General features: G+C 40.3%; 4 protein-coding genes across 5 annotated transcripts; 3 read left to right on the top strand and 1 right to left on the bottom strand.

The window, feature by feature from the left end:
* Nucleotides 1–2,996: 2,996 nt before the first annotated feature.
* LOC114728031 (uncharacterized) lies at nucleotides 2,997–3,752 on the top strand. The gene has a single exon (XM_028914845.1). It carries the CDS (start codon nucleotides 2,997–2,999, stop codon nucleotides 3,750–3,752), a length of 756 nt encoding a protein of 251 aa, XP_028770678.1.
* On the top strand, nucleotides 3,613–8,437 carry LOC114728046 (U11/U12 small nuclear ribonucleoprotein 48 kDa protein). 2 transcript variants are annotated; one of them, XM_028914862.1, is made up of 5 exons: nucleotides 3,613–5,245; nucleotides 5,739–5,853; nucleotides 6,233–6,340; nucleotides 6,482–7,165; nucleotides 8,137–8,437. In XM_028914862.1, the coding sequence occupies exons 1-4, from the start codon at nucleotides 3,936–3,938 to the stop codon at nucleotides 7,097–7,099; spliced, it is 2,151 nt and encodes a 716-aa protein (XP_028770695.1). In that variant the 5' UTR covers nucleotides 3,613–3,935; the 3' UTR covers nucleotides 7,100–7,165; nucleotides 8,137–8,437. The 2 variants fall into 2 exon arrangements, with proteins under 2 accessions (XP_028770695.1, XP_028770694.1); XM_028914861.1 differs by having other exon boundaries at nucleotides 7,279–8,437.
* Nucleotides 8,438–11,628: 3,191 nt separating this feature from the next.
* Nucleotides 11,629–12,906, top strand: LOC114728030 (bidirectional sugar transporter NEC1-like). Its single transcript, XM_028914844.1, has 6 exons — nucleotides 11,629–11,677; nucleotides 11,817–11,853; nucleotides 11,980–12,190; nucleotides 12,259–12,420; nucleotides 12,511–12,630; nucleotides 12,772–12,906. Exons 1-6 carry the CDS (start codon nucleotides 11,629–11,631, stop codon nucleotides 12,904–12,906), a joined length of 714 nt encoding a protein of 237 aa, XP_028770677.1.
* Nucleotides 12,907–14,612: 1,706 nt separating this feature from the next.
* Nucleotides 14,613–16,014, bottom strand: LOC114728029 (probable serine/threonine-protein kinase PBL26). The gene is made up of 4 exons (XM_028914843.1): nucleotides 15,784–16,014; nucleotides 15,519–15,711; nucleotides 15,008–15,399; nucleotides 14,613–14,901 (listed from the first exon to the last, which is right to left on the bottom strand). Exons 1-4 carry the CDS (start codon nucleotides 16,012–16,014, stop codon nucleotides 14,668–14,670), a joined length of 1,050 nt encoding a protein of 349 aa, XP_028770676.1. The 3' UTR covers nucleotides 14,613–14,667.
* Nucleotides 16,015–16,740: the final 726 nt, after the last annotated feature.

The raw sequence follows: 16,740 nt of genomic DNA, 5'->3' as shown, positions 1-16,740 counted from the left end.
ATTAATTTTAATTTGTAGAATTATGAAGAGGCCATAAATAAAATTAAAAAGAAAAATTTGCATCAAACATCAAAATGTGAGATTATTAAACCATATTTAAGGAGGGCATACGAAGAATGCAAATTTTTTTCTCATTTCCTCTTCATATGTGGAGAGAAAAAGAGGCGAGTCTTATGTCCCATCTTCTCTTATATTTTTTTTTTATAGTTTTCTTTCTCCTCTCATTTGCTTTCCATCCAAATAAGGGATGAATGTTGTAACGAGTAAAAAAAAAAAAACCAAATATATTTGTTGCCACGTAAAAAGGTGGGGAAAAAAGGCATTTTGGTTTATCATCATTAAAATACATCTAACATCCCCCCATCCGAAATTCCGAATTCCACAATTTGGAGGGAAAATAATGAGGGAGAGAAATCATCATTAAAATACATCCCCCCAAAAAAAATTCCAAAATATTGCGTCAAGAAGATAGGCAACATTCTAAGGAGGAAAAATGAGATACTAAGGAGACTAGAAGGAATTGAAAGGGTCAAGAAATAGAGGTTTGATCATGGTCTACAAAGATTACAAAGAAGACTGTGGTCTGATTATAACAAGATACTCCTCCAAGAGGAATTGATGTGGTACCAAAAATCTCGATGTCAATGGTTACAATGGGGAGATAAAAACACGAGATATTTCCATGCTTCAACGGTTTTCAAGAGGAAAAAGCAGAAAATTATGGCTTTAAAAGATGAAATGGGGACTAGGGTGACAGATGAAGAGAGCCTACATCAGATGGCAACCAAGTATTATAAAGACCTCTACACCAAAGATAGCCAAACTCTTGAAGAACCCCCTGGCCCAATTTGTTTCCTAACCTTCAACCTCAACAAATTGACTGGATTAATATAGAGGTAACAGATATTGAGATTAAAAATGCGGCTTTCTCTATGGGAGCTTTCAAAGCCCCGATCCTGATGGTCTACAACCACACTTTTCCTAGGCCCATTGGGATAAAGTAGGAAATAGCCTATGTGAAATGGTCAAGGAAGTGTTTAGAGAGCCAAATAGGATTGAAGCACTCAACCAAACAAATATAGTGCTTATTCCTAAAGTGGACCACCCGACTACCTTAAAGGATATGCGACCACTATCTCTTTGTAATGTTAGCTTGAAGGTAATCACCAAACTGATTGCAAATATCTCTTTGTAATGTTAGATTGAAGGTAATTAGCAAACTGATTGCAAACAAATTGCAAACTATCATGAATCAGTTAGTCGGACTGTAGCAATGTAGCTTTATTGCTTCAAGATCAAGCTGCGACAATATTATTCTAGCACAAGAGGCCATTCATCTAATGAGGACTAAACCAGGCAAGAAAGGCCTAGTAGCTGTCAAAGTGGACATGGAAAAAGCCTATGACCGCCTAGATTGGAATTTTCTGAGAAGTACTTTGGACATCATTGGGATTCCTGAGAACTTGGTATAGATCATTATGCACTGTGTAAGCACGGCTACTCTGAAGGTTCTGTGGAATGGAAAGGAGGGCATGAGCTTCAAACCGTCACATGGGGTGAGACAAGGCGATCTGTTCAGCCCTTATCTTTTTGTTCTTTGCATGGAAAGGCTCGGACACCTGATATCCACTAAATGTCAAACCCAAAGATGGAAACTACTCAGCTTTAAAAAGGATGGACCTAAAATTTCTTACCTTTTCTTTGCCAATGACTTACTGCTATTCACCGAAGCCTCAACAAGACAAATGAATATCATTAAGCAAGTGATGAAGAGATTCTATAAGGTCTTGGGTCATAAGATTAACCTGGACAAATCCAAAGCCTTCTTCTCTAGGAATGTCCACATGAACAGGGCTTTGAATTTAAGTCGAACGCTTGGAATTGGAATTACTCCTGATCTGGGAGAATACCTTGGTGTTCCTCTTATTCACTCACGAATAACGAAAGACACCTTTAGGCACATAATCAAAAAGGTTTGGACTAGGCTAGCACTCTGGAAAGGGAGATACCTAACTATGGTAGGGAGAACCATGCTCGTCAAAGCGATGGTGTCAGCCCTCCCATCTTACCAAATGCAGTCCACGTTATTGCTAAAGGGGGTGCTGAAAGAAATAGAGAAAATCAGTAGAAATTTCTTATGGCGCCAAGATGAAACGATGAAAAAGATGTACCTGATAGCTTGGGAAAAGGTCATCAGAAGCAAGAAAGAAGGCGGTTTGGGTGTAAAGAATTTGGAACAACAGAATAAGGCTTTCATAATGAAACTTTGTTGGGATTTAATCACACAAACTAAGGATCTATGGGTGTGGTGTCTACGAAGTACCTATGACTGTGGAGAGGAGGCAATACCCTTGGTGAACAGAGGCAGGTATAACTCAATCACTTGGAAGGCAATTATCTCTGTCTGGGAGACCTTTTTAACTAGGATTGGTCGATGTATAAATGATGGTCAATCCACAAAATTTTGGTGGGACAGATGGGCCCCGCTGGAAGCACCACTCATTCACTATACGTCGTGTAGCCTTGAGCACATTAATGAATATGAGACAGTAGCAAATTTTAGACTACCTAATGGTGGATGGGACGTGAATCGATGGAAAAGTTTATTTCCAACATGGGTGGTACATATTCTGGCAAGGATAAAACCCCCAACAATTGATAGACCAGATTTTTTTGTTGGAAAAGTGCGTCTGACGATAGATTCACAGTCAAAGTATCTTACAACTTCTTGGTTCATTCAGGAGGGACTACCGGTCAAGGACAATGGTCGGGTTTTTGGCATTGGCTAGCATATACCAGAAAAAATAAAATTCTTCCTTTGGCAAGCTTCCCAAGAGAGATTGAGCACGAACACTCTTAGAGCAAAAAGAGAGTTGACTCATATAGATAAATGCCCTTGTAGTTGTAATAGAGAGGAAACCATATTACATACCCTAAGAGATTGTGTGAGGGCAAGAGAGGTGTGGTGTTTCTTCCTTAATCCTAACAAACAACATATGTTTTTCTCTTGTGATTTACAAGTGTGGTTAAAGAAGAATGGGAGCTCAAATCCTAGCAGAGCTCGCTTTCACCAATGGCCATGGACAAGAATATTCAGCCACGCGTGTTGGCTAATATGGAAGGCACACTGCAAACAGCTTTTCAGCGAAGGCATCCCTTCAAGCCTTGAGGTGCAACAACAGTGTCTCTTTCATCTTATGGAGGAAGTAACTATGGGAACTCTATCCCATAAACTGCTCCAACACAATCATGAGAGAAGCTGGACGCCACCAAAAGAAGGCGAAGTGAGACTTGATGTAGATGCGTCTATTCGACAGTACAGCCAAGCGACATGCGATGGGGTCATACGAGACGCAACAGGAGAGTGGATTATGGGATTTGAAAAAGCACTTGGAGCTTACCCGGTCTCAACAGCTGAAATCCTAGCTATCAAGACCGGGCTCGAGGTCTGCAAAGGACTTCATATTAGTGACATACATGTGTATTCAGACTCACTGGAGGCAATTAATATGTTGATAAAAGATAGCAGAACCAACCACCCTTTTAAAGAGGAAATAGAGGAGACCAGAAAACTCTTGTATGAGGAGTGGAATGTGATCATTTCACATGCAAACAGAGAGAATATCCACTGTGCTGACAGCATGACTCGAACAGTGCAAGTCGCAAGTCAGGATGTCATCCTATATCCGGAAATACCAGCATGGTGCCGGGAAGGATTTTGGAGAGACAAAAGAACGATGGCGGGGGGCTAGCTGAAGCTGTTGTTTTTTATCCTTTTGTACTTTCAAGCGTTAGCTTGCCGTTTGTAACCAAAAAACAAAAAACATCCCCCCAAACCCAAAACACCCCCCCTCCCAAAAACAAAAAACCTCGGCCCAACAGGGGCAAGCCTGGCGGCCTTACCTGAATCTGGAGTTACGGTGCGGCGGTCACGAATGACGGATTCTTCTGCTCCATCTTTGACCTTCCACCCCACAAACCCTAGCCCCAGGATGTTCAATCCTCCCTGCAATTCGCCACCCGACCTTTCAACAGCCCTCTCATCCCTGAACAACCTCATTCACCTCTCGCACCGCACCTTCTATTCTCTCCCCTCTCTCTTGCGACCGCACTCACAAAACCCTAACCCCAATCTCGTACAATGCCCTTTCAATCATCACCACCTGATGCCTCCTGAATTCCTTTTTCTTCACTACCTCCGTTGCCCTTCCTCTCCTCACCCTCTCCCCAATCCCGACGACCTCCTTCATTCTCTCTCTTACCCCAAAACCCTCCAGTTCAATGATCGTTGTCGCCAGGACAACTGCTTCCAACAAACTCTCCATGATCCTCACGCTGAACTCTTATTCTCTTTGGAGGATTACGTCGACGTTGGTTTTAACTTCTTTTACCATGATTGCCCGGGTGTGGTTACTTTGTCCGATGTGGATGCTATGAAGAGAACCTTTACGCTTCCTGGTATATTATCAATTGAATGCTTTGGTTTTGTTAAGGCTAATGACATAGAGATTAAGTATTCTGAGCGAGAGCATTTGGGAATTCTTCCCTCCGAGTACTGGACTATCAAGAAAGAGGTCGACGCTTGGGATGATTATCCTACTACATGCTCGCATGGTGTTCTTCGTGCGATTGGAGGTGTAGGAATTACTAAGGCATGTGATTTCATGAGATGGATAATGGCAAATTCGCCCAGATATGGTGTTGTGATTGATATGCCTATGGGACAGCATATATTTTTACTGTTTAGTTTATGTTTGAAGTCGATTCTTAGAGAAGCTTTAAATACATTGGATGTGTTGAACAATCAGCTTTTGGAGTTAGATTGCTCCGAGTGTCCTGTTTTGGTTCGGTCATCGGCATGGTTAACATCACAAATTTCAATTTTGTATGGTTCAACGAAGGGAAAGCTATTTGTTCTTGATTTGCTTAAGATGTGTACTTTAGACGGTGCATCAGCTCTGTTGTTGTATACCTTTGGGAAAGCTGACATTGAAGCCCCCCCATTTAAAGAAAAGTTTCGGAATCAAAATATTGCTGGCATGGACATGAAGGGCGCAAAATATGACATTCTGCAAGAAGGAAATGCACACTCTGGGCAGAACAACGTTGTGGATGGAACTATTTGTAGCTGTAATGTCTCCATATCCCAAGTTGCAGCAGCTATTGCAGCATTGCATGAGCGATCTTTGCTTGAAGATAGAATGAAGAGACTGTGGTTCTCTCAGCAATCAAACAAATTTCAGCTGTATGTTGCTTACACATTTCAAACCCCCCAAAAGAATAACCTCATGAAGAAGATTTACAGAATTTAAAAATTACTGGGGAGTCCAAAAGAGATTTAATATATCTGTTATACACATCCCAAATGTTCCAAATTCACAGAACTTGGGAAAAAGGTTCATGATTTATGATTATGCAAATTCCAATCATCAATTTGTAATCTCGAGCTGAACATAACTAACCTTAGACTCTTCTGGATAGTTGCAATTTCGTTACAGATTACATATTTTCATTGTAGAATTGTTACCTAATCTTTAGCATTCTGCATGTTTCTTTTCCACCAGTTGGCTACTATGTCCGTGCTCTACATGTTGTTTTTTCTTCTAAACAATTAAGAGATGTGACTGGTCTGACACTCGCGGACATCATGTTTGATTTGCCCCTGATTATTATAAACTAAGTTATTGTGAATACTATGTCCGAAAATAAATCTTTTATATTTTATCTTTTTCCATTAGGGTTGCTGAGCATTGTTATTTGACTGAGAAAGCGAATGAGGAGAGGAAGAAGAGGCCTAATTATAGAGCTGTGATTGACTACGATGGGCTTCCTCGACAGCAATCATCTAACATGGTAAATTTAATCAGATGTGAATGAGCAGCGGAGCTTTCTGATCTACATTTGCCTGAATCATGTTTTATGCATAATGGGATGAGCTTTTACTTCTTTTGGCCTTGTTTAGAGCACCGAAAGTAAAAATGACTGGGATGAACTAGTTTGCTTCAATGATGTGTTGGACCTTATTCTAAGTCTAAAATTCTAAGTCTAAAGCTCTTCATATGACATCAAAGGATTGCTAAGATACATTTGCTAACTGCCTTCCTTACGGAGTAGCACAAAATGTCAATAACATTAGAGAAACTAATTCTAAATATTTATTGATGCTCTTTTTTTATCTGATGTACTCCACACTACATGTACTTAATATACATAAACTTTCTGTTGGTTACAGGGAACAACCGGAGTGAAGACACGGGAGGAGTTACTAGCTGAAGAAAGAGACTACAAACGTAGAAGAATGTCTTATCGTGGCAAGAAGATAAAGAGATCAACTGTACAGGTCAGAATCAGATGAAAATTTTTTCTACAAGCATAGCTTGAATAGTACCATGATGCATCATTTCTTGTATAATTTGACTATGAAAATTTTAATCCCAGCTATTCAGTAAGCTCTATATTCATTTCTGTTCTCCTTTTGAAGGTGATGAGGGATATAATAGAGGAATACATGGAAGAGATCAAGCAGGCGGGAGGTGTTGGGAGCCCTATGAAGCAATCTGATGAGAGTGGGATGTTGCCATTGGAATCTCTTTCCCGCCGTGACATGGATATTGAAGCAAAGATATTAAGAAAAGGCAGTCGTGAGTCATCTGTGGCAACAGTTTGTAATCCAAGTCATTATGAACAGAAATCACGAACTATCTATTGTGACAAAAGCAAAGCTGTCGAGATCCTAGAGGATGCCTCTCCTAGAGATTATGAACAACCTAGACAAGGACATTCCAGAAAGCATGGATATATAGAAGCTCATGGGAATACTGTCCATGCACGTTATGGTAGAAAACATGCTTCTGGCGGCCCTGAAGGACCAAATAGTTATGGCCCATCAAATGACAGTATCAGTTGTCATAGAAAACATGATTATTCAAGGAGGAAAAAGTATGATGAGAAGTCGAGATCCAGAGATAGGTGGCAAGGGAACTCTCACAGGAATCATGATTATGATTCTCCCTTGAAAAGGGCATTTGAGGATCGATATGATCCTTCAGAATCTCTTGATCTCTATGAAGATAATGTCTCCCCCGGTACTAAAAGATAAACTGTGGTGACAGCCATCATGTACACTGTGTTCGCTGGAACTCTGAAGGGACAGCGTCCAGAGCAGGTAACTTTTTTTTTTTTTTGGGGGGGGGGTTTATATATACTATCTGGCTTTAACTTCTGTATGGATTCCAGAAAGTTCTACATTTTGATGCGGTTATTTGCATAACTTTGCAGTAAGAAGTTATCTGGCTTCAGCATATGACTGTATCCTCCTTTGTATCCTTAACTGTGAATTTTGTTCATTTAAGCAAATTTTGCTGTGACTTACGGTTTTGTTCATTATGTTCGTCATTTTTTTCTCTTAGAGGGAAGCAATAAGAAATGGGAATCATAGCAACAATCTATCATCATGCAATAAATCTACGTTGAAGTTTTTAGGATCAGTGGCGTCTTAGCTCAATTTATGATTGTTTTACTTTCATGTCACACAAAAAGAATCAGTTATGTCTTTTCTTTATGAATGGAATCATGTTGGACAGAAGTTATATGCTTTTTTTTTTTTTTTGGGTGTGCTGATATTCTTTGCTTTAGATATTGAACAACTAAACTTCTAACGTGTGTTCCTCATTTTGTTGCTTTGGATATTGGTATGCAACAGCAACAGTGGGCACCTGTAAACTTCATCGTATTTCGGATATCTTAGCGAGCAATGATAGGAAATAATATGTACTTGCCTCTCCTTGCATATTTTGTCGTCAACATTAGCTTGCCCGCATCCTACCGTTCCATATCACATGTCCTTAGACTACACTTCGAATACTTGATGCATGCAAAAGGCTGGTCGCGTTTCGTTTGTTAGCCAGCTGTGATTTCATGGCAACAAAATGAATCTGAAACGAAGCGCATGTTCCAACAATACCTGAAACTGTGATTAATTTCTTGAAATGTTTGTTACTTTCTTTTGCGTTGATTTCTTGCTTGATACAGGATAATCTTTCAATTCTTCCCGTGGTTAACTCAGGTTTTTGTTCGCCTTTTTACCTTCAGAGCTGCAGAAATCTTTCCTTTGAGTTGACTCGGTCAATTGTTTAGTTTATTGTAGACAGCCAGAAATGGAGCTCGTGTTACTGCTTGTATAACATGCCTGGAGATGGGTCTTGGAGGGGAGATTAATTCACCATGAGAAAATGTTCTTGAATCATGACTGCCTGAAGCCCAGGGTCTCGTTCTTGCCACCAGAGATAAAACTATCAATTCTTTTGCGGCGGGACCACCCAAAGCCTTACTCAAGGCTCATTTGCCTCTTGTCAAAATATGTTTACATTTTTTCATTTCCACCTGTTTTAAGGTATTTCAGTGTGAATGAATCGTGTGCCCGGCGCTTTTAGCAAAACACTGGGATTTGGTTGGTTTTTTTTTTTTTGGGGGGGGGGGGGGTTGTCAAACAACGGGCCACTAGAAGCTTATTGCAGGATAACATTTTAGCCAAGCTGTGTGCAAGTTACTAACAGGTAATAGCATCCTTCCATGCAACTTGCGTGAAAAGGCTTGGAATGTGATTAAATCTAATTTGGATTATTTATATTTAAAAATTTTAGTACTTTTTAAGTGATGAATTTCATTTTAAAAAGTGATAGCTGAAATTGTTAGAAAAGTGGTTATTAGAATCAGGTTATTTTTGCAAAAGAGCTGTGGGTATTTGAAAATTTTTATTGGAATAATGTCATTTTGAAAGTGGAAAAAATGTAGCAATGTTTACCTGTCATGTTGACCCAATTTTGTTAATGTGGCATGCTTATGTGGCATTTATCTCACCTCTTTCGTGATGTCAGATATTTTAATAGGGAAAAAAAAATGAGAAAATAGAAAACTCTGCCTTCCTCTTTCGTCTCAAAAGGGAAAGACCAAGGCTGAATGGAATTGAAATAAAACGGAAAAAAAAAAAGCAGTGAGCAATAGTGGATAGGATTATGAGTGTGAATTTGTTTAAGCACTACATGTTAATATGTGATACTTGTTATCAAAATGAAATTTGAACTATTTAAATTTAATTTGAATAGTTTGAATTTAAAAATTAAAATTTAAAATGAAAATTTTTTAAATGGCATTTGAAGATTAACTAACGTATTTTTCATTTCATATTTGAAGATATTTTTCAAAAGTGATGCTCCGTCACAATGGAGGAAAATTGTGGGGTGTGAGACGAAGCAACCTGCATTCGGATCTTTGTCAATAGTACATTCACTTGCCGAGACTGAATTTGAATGTTCGAATTATGAGCACGGAGCAGAAGGAGTGGATAAAACAGGGGAGAATGAATTGTGTGGATAACGGTTGTACGAAGGGCAGATTCAGTGGATACAAATGAAACCGCCGAGACTGAGTACGTGGAAGCGTCGCATTGGTGCCTTGGCCCTGCCCTGTTTGTGACGTCCCCGGTTTTGGCATGCTTTGCTTTGGGGACCTGGCTTCTTGCCCCAGACCTATCACCACCATCCCCATACTATATGCCCATTAGAAATATCCGATTATTGTGGAATTTCATGGACTTCGATTATCAATAAATTTTTGCGCCTATACTTTTAGGAAAAATCATTTTAAAAGTGCCAGTATTTTTTTTAATTCTTAACTTAGTACCTATGTATTTTTTCTCTTAATTAAATCTTTAATTTTGCTCTATTAACGTCATTAACTCTTGCAAAGAGACTAAAAATGCTGGTAGAAAAAAAATTACAAGAGCTAATGTTGTTAAAAAATAAAATTAAATAATTTAATTAAGATAAAAATACTTAGATACCAAATTAAAAATTGAGAGAAAGTATAAATACCTGTAATATAATATTCCCTACTTTTAATTAAGGGTATTCTCATAAATATGCACTGGTTTTCTCTTCTTTATTATTATTTTTAGTTCTAAATATAAGAGTTAGGCTGTATTTATTTTGATCATAAATATATGATCTCAATTCATTTTTTTAAAAATATATATATTTGTTCCTTCATCAGGAGGTAATTATAACATGTGCAATTAGAAAGGATATTTTGAAGGAAAAAACACATTTATTATAAATAACTAATTTAATTAATTATTTTAATATATGTAAATTAATTGTTTTACCTCTTATATTAAAAAAGGGAGAGAGTATAATATTAATTTGCAACAACTGAGGGAATGAGTGAGTGGAATGTGAAAGCATGGGATTGTTTTGCAGATGCGGGAGAAAGCAATGTCCGAAATAAAAGCGATGAACGTGACGTTACAAAGATGTTTTGTGAGAATTAGTCACCAACACTGCTCAACTGCTTTCCCTATCTTCTTATCCCTTTTCCATTTCTGCAACATCCAACATTCTGTGGTTCCTATTCAATTGTTACTTGCGTGAGCCTATCAAACTCGTTCAATATAATCCCCTGATATTTTCAAGAAAAGCGCAGGCCATATCATACAAGTCACGTTTAATACGAAGCATTAAAATAAAGGGTAGAGATTTAAAACAGGATTGAGAAAAATCTATTAAAAATGTTTAGCATGAAAGATTATTTATTATATAGTATTAGACAAACTCATGTACGTGAGATTAAAAATACTATAGAAGAAGATGGTATTCCCCAATCTTATCTCCATAAGTTTACCTGATTTCATATAATAAACAATTATTCATACCATATGCTCTTTTAATAATTTTTCTAAATTATAATTTCAACCCCTATCTTTCATTTTTAATACTCTATATCAAACGCAACAATAGAGTATTTGCATACGCAACAACACGTAGCCACGTCCCCCCCCCCCACCCCCAAAAAAAAAAAACTATTCTGCCGTCCCTGCCACTAACATGTTGATAAGATAAGTTCAGTTCTTTGCATGAAATTGTGGCGTGACACGCAATCACCCGCCGTTAACATCCTTTCCTTAGTGTGTGCACACTGTACAAAGCAAACCGCACAATCTCATCAATTAATTCTTGTTCTTTCTCATTATGTTGCTGCTTTATCTCTTCACCCACTCAAATGCTCATATGAAAAGGACTACTCTTTCCATTTCAAGCCCAGACAGACAGAAGCAAACAAAACAACAGCAGGGTACATCCATGATGTTAGTTTGGTTGAAACATGATTTTGGGAGTTGGGTCAGTTAGTCGGGCAGACTTAAATCATAATACTGTTCCTTAATATTAATATAAAATCTCATTTGATTTTTATTTTGATTCTAAATATAAGACCCCAATCAATTTGGTCTTTTATATTTATCTATTTTTTTTTCAAAGATAGTTCTTATAATAATGGTAGTTCTAGCCAATACACTTGAATAGTAATAATATTTTAAGAAAGATGACAGTTTTTTTAATTTACTTAAATTAGTCAATTAGCTTTTATATTAAAGATCAGGATTGTAGTATGTAATTAAAACCAGAAAGCGCGCGGGCCATTACAAAACCAAAATCACCATTTTTATCTTCATCCTGTTGCCAAACCCTTGACAGGCCCAATGTATATAAATAGTGGGGGCAACCTCAGTCCAACACCATCTCGTCTTCTCCCGCCACACTTGGCTATTCACGTACGTTAGCTGAGCCCAGCAAAATGCTCTCCTTGTCTGATCACGACTTGGTTTTCATCTTTGGTCTTTTAGGTGTGTGGGTGTGTGTGTGTTACTTACGCTCCAATTATACGTTGTACTCGTTCACATAACAATTCTCTCCTTCATATATATGCTCTCAGTCTCCAGCACTGAACTGACTGACTCCTTTTGCTGCGCTGAACGTACGTAGGTAACGTTGTGTCGTTCATGGTGTTCTTGGCGCCCTTGTAAGTAAACAAAAAGAAAGAAGAGATCGAAACTTGCTTACTATTATATAACTGAGGTGGTAATAGGCTGAGTTAGAAAACTAAATACTAATGAAGTTGTTATATGTGTACGCGCGTGGGTGGCAGGCCAACGTTCTACAGGATATGGAAGGGCAAATCGTCGGAAGGGTTTCAATCCATCCCATACGTGGTTGCACTGCTGAGCGCAATGCTGCTGCTGTATTATGGTTTCCTAAAGAGCAACGCCATCCTGATCATCACCATCAACGCCATCGGATGCGCCATAGAACTCGCTTACCTCATCCTCTACCTCACCTTTGCTACCAGGAAGCAGAAGGTGCGTGCCCAGTTGGCATATCTTCACTCTCATCTTGTGGCTTTCAATGTAATGTAATGTGATTGCAGATTTGGACTGTGGGGATGATGGGGATATTCAACGTGGGGGGGTTTGGGCTGACGCTCGTAATTTCCATATTGGGAGTGAAGGAATGGGAGCGCGTTCACGCCGTTGGATGGATCTGCGCCATTTTCAACATCGCCGTCTTCGCTGCTCCCCTGAGCATCATGGTGTGTGCGTGTGCGCGCGCGTTTATAATGTGCGGGTATAATTTAATAGCATGCATGCATGTATGTGACGATGAAGTCTTTAATTTGCAGAGGAGGGTCATCAAAACCAAAAGCGTGGAGTATATGCCCTTTACTCTGTCCTTGTCTCTGACGCTGTGCGCCGCCACCTGGTTTTTCTACGGCTTCTTCGACAAAGATTACTACATCATGGTGAGCAGTAGTTAACGTGATATATATTTACACACGCACACACACGTGTTAATGTGTTTAATATTAACGAATGACGAGCACCGAGTGGAAAATAGAAATAAAGAATGAAGCTAAGCATGGATGGATGGATGGATGGACCAGGTGCCGAATGTGGTGGGATTCATGTTTGGAGCGGCTCAGATGGGGTTATACATCGCGTACAAGGACGCCAACAAGAAGGACTCCCAATCCAAAAGCATGCCGCCGGCGCCGCCTCAGCTCCCCGACGTCGTCTGACCTCTTAATTAATAGCTCCTCCTATCCAAATACCCCCTAAATAGCTCCTCCTCTCCCCTTCTTTTCTCATGTACGTACATGTGGAATAAATTATCATTACACTTCATAATAATTTCTCATTCTCTTTTTAATATTTATTTGAACGCAAACTTCTCACCCCCCCCCCCTCGAGACAACGCCTTAGCAAAGGCTCCCACCGCATCCCGCCTAGAGAGGATGGGGTCCTATATGATGATATGATATAATCTACGAGTCGAGCCGATCGTACGTGAAGAAACTGATATCTCCCCGGCCCCGTTCCCAGTTCCAATCCAGGGCTCAGCGCTATGCTTGTTTCGTTTCGCGTTAATGGAGCAAACCTCATTAGCTATCTCAAAATGAAAGTTAATTACCCGCTTACTTTTATTTTCGTTCGCATACACTTTAATCTAAAATGACTTTTACTCCCCTAAGCAGCTGCTTTTACTTCTCTTTTACCGAGTTTCAATTTGCAGGACTGACTCTTCTTTTCAATGATACATTCAAATGCGAAACAACACGCGCGCACGCGTATATTACTGAACTGGGCTGGGCTTTCATTGATATATATGCGCGCACGTGTATTTTTTTTTTTACCTACCCAGTTTATCAGAGCTTTCTTCCGACTATATCTGGATCCGACCCGCATTGAGCCTGGCTGTGGTGGTGAGTCTCCCATACGGGATTTTCTATACACTGAGGTTCGAATTCGAAACCTCGTTTAAACGGTACCTAGTCACTTAACACTTAGACTAACCCCTGTTCAAGCTTGTGACAGTGACACCTCTGGGCTTCTGGCCTTTCGGCTCCGATCAAGAGTAATGCCTGATCGGGCTGTCACCGGGACCGTTGCACATGCATGTAATTAATATAAAATATTAAATGAAATGAAATACTCTGATGATGGGATAATAAAATTACAAATTAATAAACAAGTCTCAATAGCAACTAAGCAGACTCTAAGCTGCACAAATCAAAACACGCCACGTTGTTTATTTTGTTGTGGCCGGCAGCCATGTTATTAATTTCTTAAGTGGGCTGCAAAGACGCAATATAAGATATACTGTTACAGTCTCCTGCTAAAAGCCCTCGTCATTAGGATAACCTCACGTCGACAATACTATATATAATGTCAAGTTTTATTTCTGGGAACTATTAAGAACCTTCGCGTGTGTCCTGAGCATCAATTGGTTCATCGGGGAAAACAGTGTAATGAAATTTTGTCAACTAATTAATGTTTGGTAGCTGGGATCAAAGCATCATCAGAGAATGGGCACCCACTAGCCGACGAAGGCAGATGAAATAGACACAAACGCACAACTTTGAAGCCTGCTATTAAACAAATAGTCCAGATATACATACAAGCTATACATGGTGGTATTAACTAATTATACATGGAGTTGCTGCCTCTGCCGTGCCTCCACAGTGGGTTACATCATAACATTCCTTTCACGATTCATTCGTGTTTTACTTCCCTTCCTCACTGCGTCCTCCATCTTGTGGCGCCTTGTGCTTCATACACTCCCCCGCCACTTCTTCCTTTACGTATATACTACTGCTCTTTCGCTCTCATATATTCATATCACACCGCGTACCATTTCCACATCATGCCGTACGTCTCATCTCCTCCTACGACCACCTTCGTCAATTTGATTCCCTCCCTCCCCTCTCATTTTGCCCTCTTTAATTCCTTGCTCTCGTCGCTGTTGACAGTCTCATCGCCGACGTTCATGGCCCTCATTACTAGTCCCCCTCTTCATCCTCCTCATCGCAACTATCTCCAGCTTGATCCAAAAAAGTAAGGAAACTGAGAGCAGTTACGACGTCGCTCATCAAAGGACGGGCTCCCGCTTCCTCCTGCAGGCACATGGCTGCTATTGCCACTGCTTGATTCAGGTCCTTTTCTGGAAAATGCCTCTCCAGATCTGGATCCGCCATGTCCGGAAATCTTTTTGGGTCTTTGAAAAGGGGCACTGCCTGCTCGATTCATCACGACACAAAATGCAACTAGATATTAACGCCCCGCATCACTCTCGCAAGCAAGAGTAGAGACGTATTATAGTGTTAGAGAGAAATGACTTACCCACGAAACTAGGTTTTGTTCGTGGTTTGGTCTCGTGGTGTCGATGGCTCTCCGTCCAGTAATGAGCTCCAGCAAAATAACTCCAAAACTGTACACATCCGATTTCAAGGTGACGTTACCTGTTGTTACGCACTCTGGGGCCGAGTATCCGTAGGTACCCATAACTATAGAAGGCGCGGGGTTGGCCTTGTGTCCCCCGGCAAGCTTGAACAACCCAAAATCTGAGAGTTTAGGGTTAAAGTCATCGTCCAGCAATATATTTGAGGATTTCAAGTCTCGATATATGACCGGCGGGTTAGCCTTGTCGTGCAAGTACTCCAATCCTCTCGCTGCATTATACGCTATTTTCATCCTAGTCATCCAATCCAATGGACGTTTATTTGGTCCGTTCTCTGCACCCACCCAATAGAAAAGCAAAGAAAAGGTGAATATGCGAATGCGAACTCCAAGATAAAGGGGAAAAAAAATATTGGAGGGAGAATATTGGTTTGCAAAATGGAAATGAGGGTACCGAGAAGGTGTTCTTCCAGGCAACCCCCTGCGATAAATTCGTAAACCAAAAGACGTTGATCCCCATCGGCACAATAACCGATGAGGTCGACTAGACTTTCGTGATGCAAGAGACTTAGCATCAAAACCTCGACCAGAAATTCCTTATTATTGCCTTGCACCCCGTTTTTGTCGAGTTGCTTCACAGCTACCACCTGAAAAACTCGAGACTTAGTAAACCGAAAGGAAGCAACCGGCATTTGGGGATTATATTCGCAAGACCAGACCTGGCCGGTCGCCGGAAGCGTGCCCTTATAGACTCTGCCAGAGCTGCCTTCACCCAGCAGGCATCCACGACGAAAATTCTTTGTTGCGGTTGCCAACTCACGGAAAGTAAAAGGTTGCGCTTTTATACTTGCCGGATCAATTTGGCCTGGGTTTCTGACTTTTGGTTCTTCACATCTGTTTGTCAACAACCACCAGCTCTCAATCAATTTAATACGGCCATCTATTCTCATGGTTTTCATCAAACCACAAGTGCCGATCAAATTTACGACTTTCAGGTCCTATACATTTATCTGTTTCATCTCCTCATGCTATTTTGAGATTGACGGTTGAATTCTTTTGTGACTAAATCAAATGCTAGAAAACAAATTATTGTTGTTCTTAATATTATTATTATTATTATTGATTTAGCAGAAATGCTCATAAAGAGAGGAGTGCTAGGAACTAACCGGGCGGTGTAGAAGGAATGTTTTCGTGCCGTGGGGAATCGTGCTCCATCTTGCTACGGCTTTTCTTTCTTCTGCGGGAGGAGAAACAGGGGAAGCAATTCATGGCACTAATACGAAGGCGCAAAACCAAAGGGCGAAGGGTCCTCCAATAACGTTGAAGGAACCGAGGGAGAGGCAGGGGATAGAAGGGCGGCCAGTAAATTAACATTACCATGAGAAGTACGTAGAAGAAGAAGAGGATGATGATGTCGATGTTGATGAAGAAGAAGAGGGCGATGTGCTTTGTGTGCGGGGAATGAAAAATGGAGAGGCTTGGTGAGAGCTGCGATAGGGGCAGGGAGATTTGAGGGGAGGGGGTTGAGGTGTGCTTTAGATGGATACCAAAAATTGTGGAATTTGTTGAACGTGTTGCAGAGCCAGGGTGGCTATTCATGGATGGTATCCAACTTCTGCTCTGTTTTCTTAAAATTGGTTATAATTTTGACTCTCACGCCATGCATTGCATCGCAT

This window comes from Neltuma alba, unplaced genomic scaffold, assembly GCF_004799145.2.
Source record: "Neltuma alba isolate B1F8T4 unplaced genomic scaffold, ASM479914v2 tig00012518_pilon, whole genome shotgun sequence".
Lineage (NCBI taxonomy): Eukaryota > Viridiplantae > Streptophyta > Magnoliopsida > Fabales > Fabaceae > Neltuma > Neltuma alba.
This window is presented reverse-complemented; position numbering and strand designations above follow the sequence as displayed.